General features: G+C 43.0%; 1 protein-coding gene across 2 annotated transcripts in view; it reads left to right on the top strand.

Moving 5' to 3' along the window:
* Positions 1–22,796, top strand: part of POLI (DNA polymerase iota) — an 869,655-nt gene that overhangs the window by 609,812 nt on the left and 237,047 nt on the right. For both annotated transcript variants that reach the window (XM_044075156.1, XM_044075163.1), the window contains one exon: positions 18,108–18,286. In XM_044075156.1, coding sequence (XP_043931091.1) covers positions 18,108–18,286 — 179 coding nt within the window. The remainder of the gene's footprint in view (positions 1–18,107; positions 18,287–22,796) is intronic.

The raw sequence follows: 22,796 nt of genomic DNA, 5'->3' as shown, positions 1-22,796 counted from the left end.
ATGCTTTCTTGGAATCTAGCATTTCTACAGACACTTTACCTCCGGCTCCCAGAAAACCTGAGTGGTATTACAGAGTACCTGACTCTCACAAATTCCTCTTCAAGTTGGGCATATGGGGTAAGAAAGTATATACTTCTGCTACTTTGGCCATTAGGGCTTTAAATTGCCAGTTTCATATGTTAAAGTAACAGCAGCATATTATGGGACTGCTTTAACAGAAAATTATGTTGAATTAACAATCAGCATTCAAACTGAAACCTTAGTTTGAGAGATATCCTTACAGAACTATCTGCAAATATATAGAGCTGAGTATATTTTTCTGTATTATTCTGTATTATAGAGCTAAATTGTTTGCTTAGATATCTGTTGTCTTACTGCTCTGCAAATATATAGAGAACAGTATATATTTTTTGGCTTTATAATTTGCACATTCCTCACATCTGTGTTGAAACAGTTTTTCCCCACCCCCCCTCATTTCCTGCCTTGTCTTCAGCTATATAATTGAGCTATAGTGTTGTGTGTCCTGTTAATTAACGATCTGCATTCAAACTGGAACCTTAGTTTGAGAGGCAGCCTTACAGAACTATCTGCAAATATATAGAGCTGAGTATATTTTTCTGTATTATTCTGTAATATATAGCTAAATTGTTTGCTTAGATATCTGTTGTCTTACTGCTCTGCAAATATATAGAGAACAGTATATATTTTTTGGCTTTATAATTTGCACATTCCTTACATCTGTGTTGAAACTGTTTTTCCCCACCCCCCTCATTTCCTGCCTTGTCTTCAGCTATATAATTGAGCTAGTGTTGTGTGTCCTGTTAATTAACGATCTGCATTCAAACTGGAACCTTGGTTTGAGAGGCAGCCTTACAGAACTATCTGCAAATATATAGAGCTGAGTATATTTTTCTGTATTATAGAGCTAAATTGTTTGCTTAGATATCTGTTGTCTTACTGCTCTGCAAATATATAGAGAACAGTATATATTTTTTGGCTTTATAATTTGCACATTCCTCACATCTGTGTTGAAACTGTTTTTCCCCAACCCCCCTCCCAGTTCTTGGTTGTAGTTTAAATTTGGTGGCTTTTGCAGTGCCCGCCCCCACTGTAGATTTGATCTAAGACACTCCCCCAAGCCCATCTCTTTACCGCATTCTACCTAATAAACCCTTTCTGCACTTGCTTTTAGTCCTTTTTAATTTAATTACATTTTTTCAAACTGTGTGTGGACTAATATTGCTACATATTCAAGTGTGCCAGCTTGCACTGCATGAGAATTGTATTTACTACTGCTTTTGCTACTTTTCTGAAAAAAAAAAATAATCTGCTTTTACTGTACTTGTGTTTTTTTCCTACTTTATTTTGCTTTTGCGTCATCTTACAAGTACTCAATTGTATTTATTACTGATTGGTGTAACTCATTCTAAGCCTTTTAGTTTAAACACTTGGGCTTCAGACCAGTTGTTTTACATTAAGAGGGTTTGTGTTCTGCACTGTAGTGGCAGAACAGCTAGCTTGCATCCTTCTAAGTTGGGAACTGCTGATTGAGGGCTCAGTGTTTGTTATTCTAAAAGTGTATTAATTCTGGTTTAAGCACTTGGGCTTTCAGGCCAGTTATTTTACATTAAGAGGGTTCGTGGTCTGCACTCTTGTGGGAGGAGAGGCTGGACTCTGCCCTTCTGAGCTGGGAATTTCTGGTTAAAGGCTTATAGTGCATGCATATCTGAACTGCTTCTTACTGAAATTGGTACACCTTGTTTGCTGTAGCATAGACTAGATCCAGGCCTGCTGAATCTAGCTTTGTTTGTATAACTTGAGCACTAATCCAGGCATTCTTTAAAGTATTCAATTGTATTTATTACTGCTTGGTAGTAACTTGATTAAAGTGTAGCTATCATTCTAAGTCTTTTGGATTAAGCACTTGGGCTTCAGACCAGTTGTTTTCCATTAGGAAGGTTTGTGGCATGCACTGTGGTGGCAGGACAGGTAGCTTTCATCCTTCTAAGTTGGGAACTGCTGATTGAGAGCTCATAGGTTCATAGGTTTATACTAGGCTATCTGCCCTAAGGCATTTATAAGCCTAGCCCAAATTATTGTGGCTTACGCCACCCCTTATATGAAAAAATACTGTGCCCATTAGTTTGTTGTGCCTCTGTCCAGCAGTGACCCAGAGATGATTCCCGGGGTAAACCTACGATCTCCCATCCACAGGTCTAGATTTCTCTTGAACAGAGTCAGCGAGGTGCTCTGCCTCACATGGACCGGGATTTTATTCCACAGCATAGGGAGTCTCTGAGTGATAAATCTATCCCTCCAGCACGTCCTATTTATATCCGTGCTAAGGTTTAAGTCCCTTGCTCTAGTGGTTTTGGTGGATTTGGATTTTTTGAGGTGGAGCATGTCCATTAATTCTGGGTTGGACATGGCCTTGTATGTCAGGCACATGTCACCTCTGAGCAGACGGTATGCGACTGAATAGAGCTGGAGTTTCTTCAATCTGGCAGCATATGACAGATTTTGGAGTCCCTTATCCTTTTGGTGAGGAACTTTTGGGGTCTCTCCAATTGCTGCAGATGTCGGGTGAGATACATCCCGAATGGGGCATTGTACTCGATCATTGGTCTGATAAGTGAAGAGTACAGGGGAACAATGACCTCACTAGATCTGGATGTGAATCCCTTCATGATCAGGTGGGCAATGTAGAAGGTCTTTCTAACCACTTTAGCAATGTGAGTGTCAAAAGAAAGGCCACTGTCAACCTGGGTCCCCAGGTCCCTGATAACCTCTTCTGTGCTTAGTGGATTGCCACCTATAGCTCAGTGTCTGTTATTCTAAGTGTATTAGTTCTGGTTTATATACTTGGGCTTCAGGCCAGTTATTTTACATTAAGAAGGTTTGTGGTCTGCACTCTTGTGGGAGGAGAGGCTGGAATCTGCCCTTCTGACCTGGGAATTTCTGGTTAAAGGTTTATAGTGCCTGCATATTTGAACTGTTTCTTACTGAAATTGGTATACCTTGTTTGCTGTAGCATAGACTAGATCCAGGCCTGCTGAATCTAGCTTTGTTTTGTATGCTTGTTGTTTGTTTGCTTGTTATTTCCCTGGAACACTAATTCCACCTAAAACTCGGCTTCTCAGCGCTTCTGTGGATCCCTAGTGATATCTGCATTGCTTACTGTACTTATTTCCTTGTTTCACTTGAAAGAAAGTTACTGTTTGTCGTTTTTGCATTTAAGTTACCTGTAACACATTGCACTTAAGTTACCTGGCACTTCCTCACTAAAGCAATTATATAAGTCAGCACTAAAAATTACAAGCACTACACCCTCACTCCCCATTGGCCCTTGTTTTCAATTATAAAGGAATTCCCAATATTATTCTAGCATGTCCAAAGGTCAATTGTCAGTCTCCTCTCTGGTCCAGCTGGTGAATCTGGGAATCTTGTGGCAATGTTACAACTGCCTCATGTACACAGACAACCCTCTCCTCCTCCCAACAAATTCCAACATATGTGAGAGATGCAACCATATAGCCAAAGTGGAGGCTAAGCTCTCTCAACTCAGTACTGGCATAACCAGTCAGGAGGAGAAGGAAACCACACTCACTACAATTCCAGTCCCACATAGACCTACCACGACAGCAAACCAAACACATAATCACACAAAAACATACTCGGAGGCTCTAAATAAAAATCTGCCTAAGCAGCAGAGATCTCCAAAGCAGACACCCAAGCAACCGCTACCCCAAAACAAAACACGTGCAACACATATCTCACAAAGCCAGTGTGCCGAACAGTCACAGCCCTTAAGGCTAAACAACACACCTGATACACTTGTAATAGGTGACTCTATCGTCAGGCACACTGACGTCCCGCTCACCAGGCTGAACAAGGAGAAGGTCACGGTGAGCAGCCTGTCGGGCGCTAGGATCCGCCACATAACACAAGCACTCAGGTCACTCCAAGGCAAATACAAATATGACTCGGTCATTGTCCATGCTGGTGTGAATGACCTGAGGCATACCTCCCTGGACTACATGAAAAGAGACATAGAGGAGCTCTCTGAGCATGTAGCCCAGGCCGGTATGACCCTGACCTTGAGTAGTATCTTACCCTCAGCAAGAATGATGCCACAATATGAAGACACGATGATCAATTTCAACATTTGGTTTAAGTACTGGTGTCATTCAAAGGGGATCCAATGCCTGTCAGACTGGGATGATATGCTCAATAAGCCGCGATGCTTCGCTAGGGATGGCTTGCACCTGTCAACCCTGGGCTTTCAGATATTGGCAAAAGCTATTGCTACCCCCATAGTGCCATTTTTAGGCAAGGCTCAAAAGACAGACCCACCTCCATAGGTATCACAAGGGATACGAAACTAAGAGTAATGCTACTCAACGCCAGAAGTCTAAACCTCAAGATGCACTTTTCGAAACTCTCCTTAGCATGGAGAACATCGATATCTGTGCAGTAACAGAAACCTGGTTCAGGGCTCCCAAGAGCACCCCAGCACTACCAGGTTATACCTCATACCATGCTTTTCGGCCCCAAAACTTGGACCGAACCACAAAAGGAGGGGGAGTATCGATATTCATCAAAGATACCCACTCCTCCAGGTTGGTGGCAAAGCACGAAGCATCAGAGACTATCCATGTGCAACTAACAGTGGGTAAAACTGCCTTCCAGTTTATATCCTGCTACAGACCACCCTCCCAAACCAAGGAACCCCACTCGGCCTTCCTGAGAACACTGGAAAATATGAAGGTCTCTCCAAACACCATTATATTGGGTGACTTCAACTACCCAAACATAGACCGGGAGCATTACTCTAGCTCCAACACCCTAGCCCAAAGGTTCCTAGAATTCATAAACTCAAATGCTGTGGAACAACTTGTTACCACTCCCACAAGAGGGGAAAACATACTGGACCTGATCATCACCAGCATGGGGACTCTATGCTCCAGACCAGAAGTGTATCCCTCACTAGTAAGATCAGACCATAAACTGATCTCACTGGATATTCACATCCCGACCCCACCCCCTGACCAGAAAACCACAGTGAAAAACTTCTCTAAAGCAAATTTCACACTCCTCAAAACCGAGGTGGAATCCTTCAAAGCCCCTGGGCCTGAGGAAAATACGGCCCAGACCGCAGAATCCTTTATAAATGCATTCTATGAACACCTTCAGGAATGCATGGATCATGCAATCTCAAATAAAACCAAGACCCAATCCTCCAAAGGCAGACGTCCTGTCTGGTGGACCCCAGCCATAAACAAACTATACAATAGAAGGAAGCTACTACATGATAGAGCAAAGTCCCAAAAGGGAAGGCATCTCTGATCAGTATTAGCAAAAACTAAGGGCACTCATAAAATCGTCTAAGGCCAGCTTCGAGAGAAAAATTGCACAGGACACTAAGGATAATCACAAGGCTTTCTTTAGTTATGTTAGGAACCTGGGTGGGAATTCCCAGATATGCTCAGAATTAGTCCAAAATGACAAAAAATACACCGAACCCACAGACATTGCCAACATCCTAGCTGACAGGTTCAGCGCAAACTTTTCCCCCCACCACCAAAAGGGCAAATATCTATCCCAGCAGAATGCTGCCCCCCTGACATCTCAAATGCTCAGGTAAGAGCCGCTCTCTCCAAAGCAAAAAACACAGCATCAATGGGACCAGACGGTGTCCTGGGCTGCGTCCTACATGAACTCCAAGAAGAGCTAAACCCAAACATAAAGCTACTGTTCAGTCTCAGCCTTACTACAGGATATGTACCCAAAGATTGGCGTACAGCAACAGTGGTCCCTCTCCACAAAGGTGGTGCCTCAACGGACCCTGGAAACTATCGCCCCATAAGCCTGACTAGCTTGGTCTGCAAAGCTATGGAAAGGATCATCATGGACCTCATAAATAAAGATATTGGGGACCTACAGACACTGGATCCTATCCAGTTCGGCTTTGTTAAGGGCAGATCCTGCCTCTTAAACGTGGTCGACTTCTTTGAAACAGTCACCAAGGCCATTGACGAAGGGAAGGTGGTCCACACAGCCTACCTGGACCTCGCAAAAGCCTTCGATACAATTCCCCACTCTGGCATTTATAGATAAGCTCACCAGCTTAAATATAAACCCCTATGTCACTAGATAGGTAGCAAACTGGCTCAAGGACAGAACCCACATGGTTAGAATTGCTGGAGCCATGTCAGACTCCAAACCAGTTACAAGTGGCATCCCACAAGGCTCAGTCCTGGGACCTCTCTTGTTCGGTATATATTTCTCGGAGGTACAGGCCAACACAGAAGGACTGTGGCTGACCAAGTTCGCAGATGGCTGTAAACTGGGCACCATAATCGACTCTCCAGCCGACACAAGCATCTTCCAGAAGGGCCTCATAGAAACAGACAACTGGTGCCAGAGCCATGGCCTCAAGCTAAACGCCAAAAAGTGTATAGTCATCCCCTTTGGCAAAAACAAAGTGCCCACAAATTACCACATAGGTGGTAATCCATTAAGTACAGAAGAAGTAATTAGGGACCTGGGGACCCAAGTTGATAGCAATCTCTCATTTGACAACCACGTGGCCAAAATGGTTAGAAAAACATTTTATATAGCCCACCTAATCATGAAGGGATTCACATCTAGATTAGGGGAGGTCATCGTGCCTCTTTATTCATCCCTCATCAGGCCCATAATCGAGTACAATGCCCCTTTTGAGATGTACCTTACCAAACACCTGCAGCAACTGGAAAGACCCCAAAAGTACCTCACCAAGAAGATCAAAGGTTTCAAACAGATGCCATATGCTGCCTGGTTAAAGAAACTCCAGCTCTACTCACTGGCATACCGCCTGCTCAGAGGCGACCTGTGCCTGACGTATAAAGCCATGTCCAACCCGGAATTAAGGGACATGCTGCACCTCAGAAAATCCAAATCCCATTGAGCTACACGCTTGAGAGACTTGAACCTCAGCACAGAAATAAATAGGACATGCTGGAGGGACAGATTCATAACCCAGAGGCTCCCTTCACTCTGGAATAAAATCCCAGTCCAGGTTAGGCAGAGTCTCTCATTGACTCTCTTCCAGAGGAATCTTGATGAGTGGATGGGAGATTGTAAGTTTACCCCGGGTATCACTTCTGTGTCACTGTTAGACAGAGGCACAGTATACTAACCTCGAAAAAGGGCATAGCAAAATGAATTTAAAATGGGTGGCGAAAGCTAAACATACTCTGGCTAGACTTATAAATGCCCTAGGGCAGATAGCCTAGTATGAACCTATGAACCTATTCCTGACTGTGCTGCACACAAAGAATTACAGGATTTAATGCATTCTGCAGAACAAGTTGGTAAACATACTTTGCAATGTGGTTTTGACTCTTTAGAAGCATTTTGCAGGGCTGCTGTTACTGGGTCTGTACTTGGAAGGCATGCTTGGCTTAAGGAGCAAAACTTGCCAGATCATCTTAAATCTAAATTACTGGATGCTCCCTTAAACCAAGACCACCTGTTTGGCAACAGAGCAGAAGTCGTCCTCAAAAAGATGGAGGAAAAAACTAAATCTATGCAAACTGTTAAAGATTTCCTGCAAGTACTGCCTCCCAGATTTAGTAGGCATTGGCCTTCAAAGAATTGGTTCTTTCCAGCCTCTTCCAGGCCTTCTCAGTCCAAACCTAGGAACAGCAGATAACCTAGGTTACAGTCTCAGGCTACGCACAGGCCTAAGCAGTGGGGGGCTCCCACTTCCAAAGCAGGGAGTAGTAAGACACCCCCTACGGAAAAATGGCACAGTGACTTAACCTTAACCCTTCCAAGCCCTGCTCATCTTCCTGCTCCCTTATGAGGAAAGCTCACCCTGCATGCAAAAAACTGGGAACTCATTATCCAGGACAAATGGCTTTTGAATATAGTTTCCCAAAGATACAGATTCCACTTCCACACCCTACCCAACCCCAAACGGTTGGCCAGACCTACCCCCAAATCAGTGGGCAGAGGCTCTACAGCAGGTTCTTTCTCTTCTAAGTATCAGGGCTATTCAGCCTGTCCCAACAGAAGAAAGGGGACAAGGTTTTTATTCAAGACTTTTCTTGGTACCCAAAAAAGACAGCTCCTGGCATCCTATCCTGGACCTCTCTATTCTAAACACCTGTTTGGTAATCCCAAAATTCAAAATGGTAACACTTCAACAGCTTCTTCCTATGCTAGGCAAAGATGCCTGGTTGGCAACCTTAGACTTAAAAAAAAGCTTACCTGCATATTCCAATAAGGGAATCTTGCAGGAAATACCTACGCTTCAGGGCATTCTCCATGCAGATGTTCATCGTGCATACAGCTGCAGTCATAACAGATGGGTTCTCCTGCCGTCAGGCGGGTCCTCGGTCGGCCGAATTCCAAAGTCTAGGTCCGGCGTCGGTTGTCGTCGCTTTCTTTCCTGACGTCAGTGCGACAGGGGTATATAAGACACAGCCGACGCCATTTTCTTCAGTCTTTTTGCAGCGGTGCCGAAGCAGAAGCAGTTCGCAAGTGCCGGTCGGCCAGCTCCTGAAATTACAAAATTTGGAAACCAAGTCTTCTTTAAAGCTAAGTACCCGTTGAAACTTTTCTTGCCTCAGACCGATGTCAGACAAAGTTAACAATTGTATTTCTTGTGGGAAGCAAATACCGCATAAGGATTTCCATTCCCTCTGTATACCTTGTTTAGGCCCAGACCACGCGTCTTGGGCTGTTGCTTTTCGCTACTTTCAATAAGCACTATTAAGCGTCGGGCGGAGTTAAGCCCAGCACTTTTTGGTAAAGCTTTTGATTATAAAATGTCATCGGAGACTCCGACTACCGTTTGTCCAAAAGCAAGGACAAAGACCGACACGAGGTCCGGTCTCCACCGACACCACGCCAAAACCGGCTACGTGGTCCGTTCTCAGCGAGGCACCTCGCAGCCCCTGACTACCGGCGACACTTCTCTGGCGGTGTCTTCTGTAACCGAGACCGCAGGTGCCTCGGCCCATACCCAGACTACAGCTACGAAGCCACTATGAGTGTTGAGCCTCCTAATGTGGACAGGTCCACTTCCACCCATGGTGTCTTTAGACCCTCATCTTCCTTTTCCATAAAGGCCTTTACTAAGTCCAAATCAGCCATGCATCCCAAGAGGCCTGTTGCACAGGGCCCATCTCCAGGCCCCATGCCTAAAAGCAGATGCTAAAATGGCTGAGGATTTAATTACTCTTATCAGGGGTTCCCAACCCCCTCCGGACAAGAGACCCAGAGTGGAGGAAGATTCTCCCTCTTCTGACCAGGGCTCCATTATTTCAGAACATTCTGATGAAGAGGAACACTCGTACTCCCCTTTTGAAGATTCTGATGCAGAGCAGTCCATTCCTTCTGTATCTCCCCCAGAGGATTTTTCTTTTGTGGAAACCTTGCATACCTTGAGGGAACACTTCCATTGGGAAGGCCAAGACTTTTCTGATTCCAAGAAAAGACTTAGGGAATTTATTTTGCTACCTCAGCACAGACCTCCTGTCTTGGACATACTTGATGATGTTTACTCGGAGGCTTGCCTTAATCCGGATTCCCTGCCTCCTGCCCCAGTCAAGCCTGATAGGTACTACAGAGTTCCTAACTCTCACCAATTTCTTTACAAAAGCCATAATGCTGACCCTGAAACCATTTCTCAAGGCCCCAAGGGAATGAAGGCCTCTACTGCTAAGAATCCACTACCTTCCGAAAGAGAGTCTAGATCCTTAGAAAGGTGGGGAAAAAGGTATATACCTCGGCCACCCTAGCCATGAGGGCCTTAAATTGTCAGTTCCATATGCTTTAATATCAGCAGTTTCTGTTATCACAATTAAGGAATAAAATGTCACAACCTGAACAACCAGATTTGAAGGAGTTGCAGGATATGATGCATAGTGCAGAACAAGTGGGTAAACACACCTTACAATGTGGCTATGATGCTCTAGAGGCCTCAAGTAGAGCTGCTGTTACAGGATCAGTCATTCGTAGACATGCCTGGCTTAGGGAACAAACCTTGCCTGATCATGTTAAAGCTAAACTACTAGATGCTCCTTTACAAAGGATGTATTATTTGGTACTAATGCTGAGGAGATACTACGGAAAATGGAAGAAAAAGCTAAATCTATGCAAACTGTCAAAGCTTTTCTACAGGTTCAACCACCACGTTTTAGCAGAAATTGGCCTTCAAAAAACTGGTCCTTTCCAGCCACGGACAAGCCCCAAAGAGGTAGATACAGGCCCACAAGGGGCAGAGGACAATCTCAAGGATCATATAGAGGCAGACAATAGCAAACTCCAGCACCAAGAGGTGGCGAAGACAGTGCACAACAATACAGGAAACAAACCCAATGACTTTCCCCTTTGCATGCCAAGCAAGTCTCAGCTGGCAGCACCCTTGGGAGGAAAGCTGGCATTATTTACAAGAAATTGGCATATTATCACAACAGACAAATGGATCCTGGACATTATAAACAGAGGCTACAGATTTCATTTCACACTCTTCCAAAATGAGAGGCATGCCGAACCTGCCACACAATCAAAGGGCAGAGGCTCAAATACAAATTTCAAAGCTCATGGACATGAAAGCTATTCAAGAGGTACCTACTCACGAACAAGGTCAAGGTTTTTATTCCAGACTATTCCTGGTACCAAGGAAAGGAACCGACTGGAGACCCATTTTGGACTTATCCATCCTAAACACATTTCTACTCGTACCAAAATTCAAGATGCTCACCTTACAGCAGTTTCTTCCCATGCTGGGCAAGGAGTCTTGGCTGGTAACATTGGACCTCAAGGAGGCATACCTGCATGTCCCAGTCAGACAAAGCTGCAGAAGATACCTCAGATTTCTTGCAGGTTTAATCCACTATCAATTCTCTGCATTGCCCTTTGGCTTATCTACGAAATGCCTGGCATCAGTAATTGCCTACTGCAGACTTCAAGGGATACAAATTTACCCTTATTTGGACGATTGCCTGATCCAAGCGGACAGCAAACACATACTTCTGGAACATCTGGCTTATGTAACACGGTTATTGAATTCTCTGGGATACACAGTCAACAAAGAGAAATCCAGGCTAACACCATCTCAGAAAATAACTTTCCTGGGTGCCAACTTGGACACAAACACCCAGATGGCCTATCTTACGCCAGAAAAACAGGGGCAACTAACTCAGTACTTCAAAATACTAGCAAATTGTACCAGGCTAACTGCAAGGAAAATCCTGCAGGCTCTGGGCTTCATGGCATCTTGCATTCTTCTAATCCCATGTGCAAAGTTGCATATGAGGAAACTTCAGTGGTACCTAAAAAACCTATGGTCTCAACACAGCCACAGTTTGGAAACAATAATACCAATAATCCCATGTTTGCAAAAGGAATTTCTATGGTGGGCCCAAGCATGCCAAACAAACACAGGTCTACCATTCTGCAAGCCTCAAGCAAATCAAGTCATCACAACAGACGCCTCAGACTACGCCTGGGGGGCACACATGACAGACAAGTGCATTCAGAGCAGATGGTCCCAAAAGGAAAAGCACCTTCACATCAATCAAAAGAAAATGCTAGCAGTGATAAATGCAATTACAGCTTTCAAGGACCTCCTGCATCCAGGGCAATTATTGATAAGAACAGACAACACCACAGTAATGTGGTACATAAACAAACAAGGAGGAACACATTCATACCCCCTGTGCAGGCTAGCCATGTCACTTTGGAACTTGGCTCTGGAATGGCAAATCGAACTTCAAGCACAGTACCTGCCAGGATTGGAAAACACGCTGGCAGACAATCTAAGCAGAAATATGACAGACCCACATGAATGGAAGTTGCATCCTCAAGTGTTTACAAAGATAATCCAAGCGTGGGAAGGCCAGACATAGATCTCTTTGCCTCCCACAGGAATCATCAATTGACAAAGTTCTGCTCAAGGACCTTCCATCCAAAGGCCTGGAGAGTGGGCGCCTTTCTTTCAGTTGGGCAGCATGGACAGTTTGCCTTCCCACCTTTGCCTCTTCTGCCCAAGGTGCTCTTGAAAGCAAGAGCAGACAGACCGAAGATGATACTGATTGCTCCAGACTGGCCAAGACAACACTGGTACCCACTCCTGAGGAGCCTAACACATACTCCTCCCTGGACCCTACCTCCAATGCCTCTTCTACTGACTCAGCACAGCTACAAAACTCTTCACAGTCAGCTGAAAACACTCAATCTGGCTGCATGGAAAATTCCTTAACACCCCAACAGACCCTACTCTCCAAAGAGGTGCAGGATGTCATTTTGGAGGCCAGAAGGCCATCTACTAGAAGGCTTACTCCGCAAAATGGAAACGGTTTTGCGCTTGGAATGAGAAAAAAGGCCAGGATCCTAGAAAACTGAATTTGCCTCAGATATTACAGTATCTAGCTGAGCTGTTGAACAATGGACTTTCATTTTCCTCCATCAAAATTCATGCCTCAGCCATTTCTGCAGAATACAACACTGATCCACCCTTATTCTCTCACCTACTCTTAAGACAGTTCCTCAGAGGGGCTAAGAATATAAGACCTCCAAGGAAACAACCAATACCAGCCTGGGATCTTAATTACATTCTAGAAAAATTAACATTGCCTCCCTTTGAACCAGCTACCTCAACAGATTTGCAATATTTGTCCTGGAAAACAGCTTTCCTTCTGGCCATTACCTCAGCTCGTAGTGTTTCGGAACTACAAGCCCTCATGGCTGTGCAGCCCTTTCTCATCTTCCATCAGGACAGGGTTTCCCTACGAACCAACCCGTCATTTATGCCTAAGGTAGTATCCAGGGTAGCTTTAAATCAGGCCATACACTTACCTACCTTTTACCCCAATCCTCAAAACAAAGGGGAAAGGCTACTACATTCCTTAGACATCCATAGACAGCTACATTACTATTTGGACAGAACAAAGCCTTTCAGGAAATCAGAACAACTCTTTGTGTCCTTTGCTGTAGGAGCTCAAGGGAAGCCAATTTCCAAACAGACAGTTTCGAAATGGATAGGCCACTGCATACAGTTTTGTTACTCCTTTCATGGTAAATCTGTACCTGCAGGCATCAGATCCCACTCCACAAGGGCCACAGCTACCTCTGCAGCCTTCCTCAGAGGAGTCCCTACCAAAGATATTTTGGAGGCAGCCACTTGGAGTTCTGTGCATACCTTCACTAAACACTAGCACCTACCTTTATACTCCAAAACTAGAGCAGGCTTTGCTACTGCTGTGTTGCAGGGCATTTTGGCTCCTCCCAGTTCCACCTAGTGCCTACCACCCTGTGCGTAGCTTTGGGATTCTACCCATCTGTTATGACTGCAGCTGTATGCACGATGAACATAGTACAGTTTTGTACCTACCATAAATGTAGATGTTCGAGTGCTAATACAGCTGCAGTCCAGGTTTCCCTCCCTCCTTCCCCTCTGGGTACAGACCTAGTGGCTAACTCCTCATCTTACAACTTGATTGGGTTATCCTTCTATGGTGTATTTGCTTGCAACTACTGGTTTTGATTATATTGTAATGCATGATTATATATTATATATATATATATATATATATATATATATATATATATATATATATATATATATTTTTTTTTTTTTTTATATATATTGCCTTCCTTCTGGGGGCACCTGACATCTGGGGCAAGAAAGACTGAAGAAAATGGCGTCGGCTGTGTCTTATATACCCCTGTCGCACTGACGTCAGGAAAGAAAGCGATGACAACCGACGCCGGACCTAGACTTTGGAATTCGTCCGACCGAGGACCCGCCTGACGGCAGGAGAACCATCTGTTATGACTGCAGCTGTATTAGCACTCGAACATCTACATTTATGGTAGGTACAAAACTGTACTTTCTCTGCACTTTGGCTTATCTACTGTGCCCAGGGTATTCACAAAGTGTGTAGCTCCAGCCATTGCTTTTTGCAGGCAGAGAAATATTCAGATATACCCATACTTGGACGATTGTCTGATTCAGGCAGAAAGCCTGGACTTGCTATTAAAACATCTGGCATTTGTAAAGAAACTTCTAACCTCACTGGGATACACCATAAACTAAAATAAATCTCATCTAGTACCCTGCCAACAGATTGTATTCCTGAGAGCAAGCTTGAACACAACTTCCCAGCTGGCTTTCCTCACTCCAGAGAAACAAGTTTATTTGACAACCTACTTCAAACTACAGGCCACAAAAACCCAGCTATCTGCAAGGAAAATTCTGCAAGCCCTGGGGTTCATGGCCTCTTGCATTCAACTAATTCCATATGCAAGACTGCATATGAGGAAACTACAATGGTATCTAAAAGCCTATGGTTTCAACATTCTCAAGACCTGGAATCAATGATTCCTATCATTCCTTGTGTAAAGATAGAGTTCCTTTGGTGAGCAGAGGCCTGCTACCAGAACAAGGGGCTCCATTTCACTCTACCCCCTGCTGCCCAAACAGATGCATCAGTCTATGCATGGGGGGCTCACTTGGCAGGGCAGTGCATTCAGGGCAAATGGAACCCGAGACAGATGCACCTGCATAGCAACCAAAAAGAAATGTTAGCTGTACAGAATTCCCTGACGGCCTTCAAAGACCACATTCTTCCAGGACAATTATTGGTAAAGACAGACCACACTACAGTTATGTGGTACATAAACAAGCAGGCGGGATCCCACTTATGTCCTCTCTGCAGACTAGCCATGGCTCTGTGGAACACAGCCTTGAGCTACCAAGTGCACCTACAGGCTCAATTCTGCCAGGCAAGCTAAATTCTCTGGCAGACGACCTAAGCAGAAATCTCATGGACCCACACGAATGGAAACTGGAACCAAAGATATTCAGACTCTTGAGGAACAAATGGGGACTCCAGAGATAGACCTGTTTGCCTCCCCTCAGAACTACCAATTGGACAAATTCTGCACAAGGACTTTCCACAGTCAAGCTTGGAAAGTGGATGCCCTGTCCTTTACCTGGAAAAGCCTCTTGGTTTATGCCTTTCCCCCTCTGCCTCTCCTCTAGAAGGTTCTGCTAAAGATCAAACAGGACAAGCCAAGGGCTATACTGATTGCACCATACTGGTCACGCCAGCACTGGTACCCCCCCCCTGCGCATTATCACACTGCTGGAACCATGGCACCTGCCATGGTTCCAGCAGTGTGATGCTGGAACCATGGCACCTGCCTCAGACCCCTTCTCTGCTTTCCCAACAGGCGGGCCAGATTCTGCACCCTCAGCTTCAAACCCTGAACCTTGCAGCCTGGCTAATTCTTTGAGCTCTCCAATAGCATCCCTCACAAAGCAGGTGCTAGATGTCATTCTGGAGGCAAGGAGGCGTAGTACTAGAAAATCATATGCTGAAAAGTGGAAGAGATACTGTTCCTGGAGCCAGACTCGGGATGGGCACAACGGTGCCCAGCTTACCTCATATATTTCAGTACTTAACAGAAATGCTCCACAAGGGCCCATCCTTCTCGTCAATTAAAATTCATGCCTCTGCCATTTCAGCACATTATAATACTGAACCACCCATCTTCTCTCACCCTCTGCTAAAGCAATTCCTCAGAGGGGCCAAGAATTTAAGATCCCCCAGGAGAGCCCCTACTCCAGCCTGGGACCTCAACTTTGTATTGGAAAAGCTCACTCTCCCTCCTTTTGAGCCAGCTGCAACTGCAGAGTTGAAATTCCTTTCTTGGAAAACAGCCTTCCTTCTAGCCATCACTTCTGCAAGAAGAGTGTCTGAATTACTGGCCCTCATGGCAGTGGAGCCCTTCATTATCTTCCATGCAGACAGGGTTTCCCACAGGACCAATCCTTCCTTTATGCCCAAGGTGGTATCTAGTGTGGCCCCAAATTAGTCCATTCATTTGCCCACCTTTTTCCCGAATCCACAAAACAAAGGAGAACAAATACTGCATTCTTTGGATGTGCACAGACAACTTAGTTTCTATTTGGACAGGACTAAGCCTCTCAGAAAATCTGAACAGCTGCTAGTTGGCTTTGCTGCAGAGGCAGAGGGGAAGGCCATTTCAAAGCAAACCATTTCTAAATGGATAGCCCATTGCATTCATTTCTGCTATAAGCACCATGGAAAACCTACCCCACAGGGGATAAGATCACATTCCACCAGGGTTGCATCTACCTCTACAGCCTTTCTCTGAGGAGTCCCTACCATGGACATCCTAGAAGCTGCTACCTGGAGCTTTGTACATACCTTCACCAGGCATTATCACATGCCTATTTTTTCTGAATCCAGAGCTGGTTTTGCCACTGCAGTCTTGCAGGGTATAATAGCTGGCCCTAATGTTCTTTAACTTCCTCCTCCTTTCCTTAGCTTTGGGAATCAACACAAATGTGATGACTGCAACAGTGAAACACGAAGAACCTAGTACAGTTGTGTACACTTACCATAAATATAGATGTTCGAGTGTATTCACTGTTGCAGTTGATTACCCTCCCTGCAGTCCCCTGACTTCTCTTGGCTCTACCTTTCCTTCTTGTTCGGTGTATTTAAGCTTTCTGGTGTATTTGCTTTTTGATGGAGGTGTACCATAACATATAATTGCTTCCCATTGTGGGGGCACCTGACATCTGGGGCAAGAAAAACTGATGTAATGGCATCAGCTGCATGTTTTATACCCCTGACGACCTGATGTCATGGAAGAAGCGACAGCATCTGAAGCAGGAATCCAAGACTCTGGTATTCAGGCCGGCTGAGGGCTACCTGCAGGCAGATGACCCAAATGTGATGACTGCAACAGTGAATACACTCGAACATCTACATTTATGGTAAGTGTACACAACTGTACTTTTCTTGGCGAAAGCCCTGTCAGAAACATGCAATTGCAAAACAAGGTTTCGAAAGGCTATCTGTTTCCTGGTTGGTCCTGCATACCGCAAATCTGTATAGCAGTTATTGATTACAAAACATTACATGGGAGACTACCACTAAGGGAATGACTGCCATGATATGCCCTGCAGAAAAAATATAGAGTGGACACTTAAATACAATGCATGTATTAAGATTAAAAATCTAAAACAAAAAGTAGTGCAAAACATTACAGTTCAATAAACCGTGCTTGACTCAACTACATTTTATCCATTTCCCTGTGCAGTATTAAGAAATAATGCATGCACAGTGCTTTCCATTAACTGTACTAGAAAGGTTACAGTAACAGACTTTTAGTACTTGAACTACTACTTGCAGAAACATTTATTACAAGTGGCATATTGCAGGTTTGCAGAGTAACTTTTAGTGCAATCCTGCAGTCAGATACAGCAGATATCAGATAAAACACAGATAATACGGAAAATAATGAAATCCGTTAACAGATGAAGATTTACCTGAAGCAGTGCAAAAAAACAAACTTGAAAGCTGTAATAAGCACTGTGTGCGAAGCAGGGAACACAAACAATAGTCTCTGATTCCAGACGGAACAAAAACCGGACTGGAATAGAGCTTTGCACACCTTTTTAAAGTAAGTTAATGTTGTGGGTGGTATTGCGAGAACGTCATGACTGACATAAGAAAATGGGAGGGGATTAATTGCATGACTGAGAGTGCTTCGTCTTCGAACCGAGGAAGAAATGCAGTTTCAAGAACGAGATAATGCCCCTTTAACGCTGCAAGTTGATGAATGTTTTTGTTATTCTTTCAAGTTCAATGGGCACAGAACTGGGGAGGGGAGAGCTGAGCATATGCTGTTTTATTGGTGTGTTGATGCCGTTGTGGACCAGTAGGGGACATATGCACTTCCAAGTGCAACAGTTTGAGATTTAAAGAACTATGTCAAGTGAGGTTTATCTGAAAGAAGTTCCCAGCTTTTATCTACAACAGAGGGCCCCACTTGATGATTAAGTGATATGCTGAGCACTTATGCTAATTTACCTAGACAGGCTGTGTACCTAAATAGCTAGAATGCTCTCACGGTTTTCCTTTTGCCCAAGTAGTTCGGAACTGCAGAAACAGCATTTGTAATGGAAAAATGTTGGGGTGTTGTATGGAAATACATTGTCATGACCTTGCTACCATTTAATTTCAAGGTTCATCTACATAACTGAACTTAAAAAAATTAACTTGCTCACTCAGGTATTGGCCCAGGTACAGCCAGACGCCTTGCTTCACTTGCAATAAGTAATATACAGGACCTACAGACTTTCCCTCTTGAATTGCTGAAGAAGAAAGTTGGTGCTACTCCTGCCTTCCGACTGCACAAGCTGAGCTACGGTGAAGATGACTCTCCAGTGACACCTTCAGGACCTCCTCAGGTACGAGACACTATAAAATTTTGTCTGTCAGGCAAATGTAGAATTACTGTCAGCATAGCTTCGAAGTCATGATTTTCTTATGCTACAAGTAGAATCTTTTGACGTTTAACCTCAGGAAACTTGCATGGTTGCTTTAGATTTCAGAGAATATAAATAGCATATATTAAAGGAACAGATATTTGTCTCAGAGATTACCTCTTCTCTGGAACAGGTTTCCTGTCCTAGTGAAAACAGAGTTATTCCCTAACCCAATTCAACCATAACTTTGAGCAGTGGATGGGGAATAAAAAATGTGGTCTGGAACCTATGTATTTAGCAGACAGAGTTAACTTATAAATGCTTCACCACTCATGTCCAAGACTACATATACCCCTTAAAGTAACACTAGGGTTTCAAAAATTGTAATATACATTTGGGAAGCATGGCTTGGCTTAAAAAGACCCCATGGGATATTAGCCTGTTGTATTACCTATGAACCTAAGATGTTTACTGGCATGTACCCATTTGCAGGCCATAGAAAAGAGGTATCTCTGCTTTGGGTGGGTGAGAACCATTTCTGTTTCTCATTGATACCTTGATTCAGGAATGTTTTTTTTAGATGTCTTGTCTTCAGTTGCAGCACAGAGAAATGTAACATTTACCCATATCTTGACCCATAGTTTCCAAATTGTGGGCCATATTGGTATAATAAGTAAGTCTTCTGAAGATAAAAAAAAAAAAAAACTTTGACATTTAGTTTGAAAGCCACAGCTTATCTGTAACTCATGGTTATTATTCAAAGCCTTCTAAAATGTCTTTACTCAGGCAGTGCATTCTGAAATGGCTGCCTGTCTATGAGGTAGGGACTGCAGTGACAAATCCCCCTCAAAATATAAAGATATATGTAACACTCAAATGGACCTTGAAATAGTCTCACCCTAGGTTGCATACCTTCAGGATGCAACAGATATACATATTATAAATGTGATTTAAATTTCTTCCAGTGCAAGAGCTCATGCTGACAGAAAACTGGCTGTGTCTCCAGTCATATAGTGACAAAACATAACTGTCCTGTTGTGTCCCTTTGAGCTTAATGAACAATGACACAGCAAGCTGATGTCAGTTTTTAACCCTGCATTTGGGCATATATGTTCTTTAGAGTGAAAGGTGGAAAAGAAAGTTTGCAAGTTTTTTTTTTTCCCGGGGGGGGGGGGGGGGTGTTTCCATAATGTAGTATTAAAATTAACATTACACATTGCTGTTGTGGTTATTGGAAATGGTACATTTCATTCAATATACAAAAAAGGGAATTATACAACAACCCCCCATTAAATATTCAAAAATGTGCACGCTGACTGGTCAGCGTGCGCGTTGTAAATCAGAGTTATAGTAATGGAAAAAGGTCCGTCGCCGGACTTTTCCATTACTATAACTCTTTCTTCAGCAATGGAGAACGCAAGATCTCCGTTGCTTCACTATCTCGCTATGTTAACGAGTTTAACATAGCGAGACATTTAAAAGCAACGGAGATTCTCCGTTGCTTTTTTTAAAGCTGTCTCGCTATGTTAAACTCATTTAACATAGCGAAACAGTTTTTAAAAAGCAATGGAGATATTGCTTTCCCCGTTGCTTATGCCCACAGCTCTGATGTACTGCGTAGGCATGCACATGCACAGTACATCAGAACTGCCACAGAATACCAGATAGCTGCGGAAGGGCAGCAAGGAGGCATTATACAATGCCATTACTTAAGAAAAGTAATTATTTTTTTTCTTAAATAATGTCATTGTATAATAGCAATAACCCACTTCTGGGTGTGGGTAATGCTGGATTTACCCACGGTTGGCTTTGTTTGGCCACTCGGGCTTCGCCCTCATGACCAAACCACACCAACCGTGGGTAAATCCAGCATTAGCTGCACCCAGGTGTGGGTTATTGCTATAATATTCTTTTGTGTTGCGCTAGTGCTTCCATTTAGCTTCACCTGTTTTAAGCATAGCAGAGAATTTCTGTTGTGGCTGATAGGAGACATCCCTACCTCTCAACCTCTTAGTGCAAGAAATCGGGACAAAGGCCCAAACATAGGGACATATTTTTAATATTACTCTTACAGACTTAGAATGTTGATAGAATAACAGGTTTTTGCACTAGCATGAATTTTCTAAAGGATATGAAGTCTTAAAATCGTGTCTGTCACTATTTTCTAACTTCAGTCTTTAATGATTTGCCACCAATTTGCCAGAAAACCACAATTTTATGAAAAGTGGACCAAAAATATGAGGCAAAAAGCTGGACATTCTGCGAAAATCTGTACAGTTGAGAGGTATGATTGCCACCTATCAGTGCTATTAAGGAAATTTTCCAGTTGCTTTCTGAAATTGGAATCTTGCAGCAGTGACTGGATTTGTAACCCATTCATTGTGGACTCAGCCTTTCCTGGCAGCAAAGAGAGTGGCCAGATTGAAATTGAGTGCAATAGATCTTTGAAGAAGTTATGTCTTACTGACAAAAGATGTGTACCGCAGTACTGCCGTTCTCGTCTACCAATTTGTGGGACACCCATTTTCTTTATGTCTACCATAAAGGCAAAGCAATTAAACAAGTTATCTTTTGAAGATGGCCATTTTCTCACTAAAATCATGCATGCAATTAATAGACTCTGCAAATAAGAATATATGACTTGGAAGTGAGATTGTGTAAGCCTTACCGCTGTGTGCAACATTGTCAGTGAAATAAATGTATATGACATTCTGTAAAAGTACTAACAAAAACTGATATTGATTGTTAGGGGTGGGTCATGACACAAAATGTATTGGGACCACTAATCTATAATTACCTTATTCCCCAGTCTAGAGATACTATTTTGAGTGATTTAACTCGACTTTTTTCCTCAGTCCCACAACATTGCCAGTCAACAAAGAGCAGTCAGATGTTGCGCACACTCTTAGTTTGATATTATATGTTCCTATCTAAAGAGAAAATTCAAGCTGCAGTCTCCTTTTAGTTTGTTGCCAAGAAACTCTGCTGTTTTGCCTGAACTGATTTTTCTCAAGATCAAGTCATAACAGTCTTATTATACAAAATGCCCTGCTATGATAGCCAGCCTTAGGCATAGGCCAACTAGGCAGCCACCTAGGGCGCTGCTGTAGCAGGGGGTGCTTTTCCAGTATTTATTTGTTTATTTTGTTGTAGTAAAGAAATGGTTTCTTTAAAATATGTTGAATAAGTACAGGGAAAAATGAAGAGTAAGACAAACTGTGATAAAAAAGATGAAAAAAAATAATCTGGACAGTGTAGGTAGACCAGGATGGGGTCAACAGGTGGTATGTGTGTGTGTGGTGGCACTGTGGGGACCTTTTACCTAAGGTACCAGTTGAGCAAAGGCCAACCCTGCATGCTGTGTATGAAGGAAATTCATTGTTGCAGAAGTTTAGAGATCAAGTCACAGAATCTGGAAATCATCCTTTAAAAAACAAAAAACAAAACAAGAAACGTCTTTATTGAATTATCACATATGACATCAGCAATCATAAATTTATATAAATGAAAAAAAATATTTTCGGTTGCAAACATTATACATCACATATTGTCTTTTACACAGTGACTGTTACTTGAACATTACATAGCTCATTCAGTTCCTGTCTTCCCTTAAACCTAATTCCTTCTCCAAAACGTTATTCTGCATGTATTATTCCCACATTTCTCATTTTTTTCTATATAATTTGCTCCTACCCTTTTCCAGACATACTGTACCACTTCCAGTTCTTTTATATTTGTTACATAATTCACTACTATTTTGATTCTTCTCTTGGTTCTGTCAGTCATCAGTGAGTTGTCTCAGTGGGTGTAGAATATGTAAGCCATTGTGGGAACCTATTCTGTTTTTGTCTTCTTACCCAGAACCTGACAACAGATGACTTCAAGTGGACAGAGTGATGTTTCCAGTTGCAGTAGATTTCTATCCAAAGCAATGGTGCCAAAGAAAACACTTAGATACTGTGTCCAGTGTGTAGGTTAACCCCATTTGTAACATAATTAGCTTTCCTTATTTGAAAGGCTAACTGTTGCTGGCATCTTCCGAGAAATATGTTTTCATTTAATGTAAGACCTAGAAATGTAATTTGCCTTCTTTATAGACTAGTATTTTGTCAAGGCAAAACAGTCCTGCCAAAACAAAGTGTGGCAGACCTAGTGAAGGCAAAACTTTAATCAGAAAAAAAGATATATATATGTGTGTGTATATATATATATATATATATATATATAATGTATACACACACACACTGGATATAAAAAGTGTACACACCCCTGTTAAAATGCCAGGTTTTTGTGATATAAAAAAATGAGACCACAATAAATCATTTCAAAACTTTTCCCATTTCTAATGTGACCTATGACGTACAATTCAATTGAAAAACAAACAAATCTCTTGGGGAAAAAATGCAAAAAATAAAAAATGTACAATAAGCTGGTTGCATAAGTGTGCACTCCATTAAACTAATACTTTGTTGAAGAACCTTTTGATTTAATT

Source organism: Protopterus annectens, chromosome 1.part1, assembly GCF_019279795.1.
Source record: "Protopterus annectens isolate FY-2018-M chromosome 1.part1, PAN1.0, whole genome shotgun sequence".
NCBI classification, from domain to species: domain Eukaryota; kingdom Metazoa; phylum Chordata; order Ceratodontiformes; family Protopteridae; genus Protopterus; species Protopterus annectens.
The sequence above is the reverse complement of the archived record's forward strand: the minus strand, read 5'-3'. Positions and strand labels throughout refer to the sequence as shown.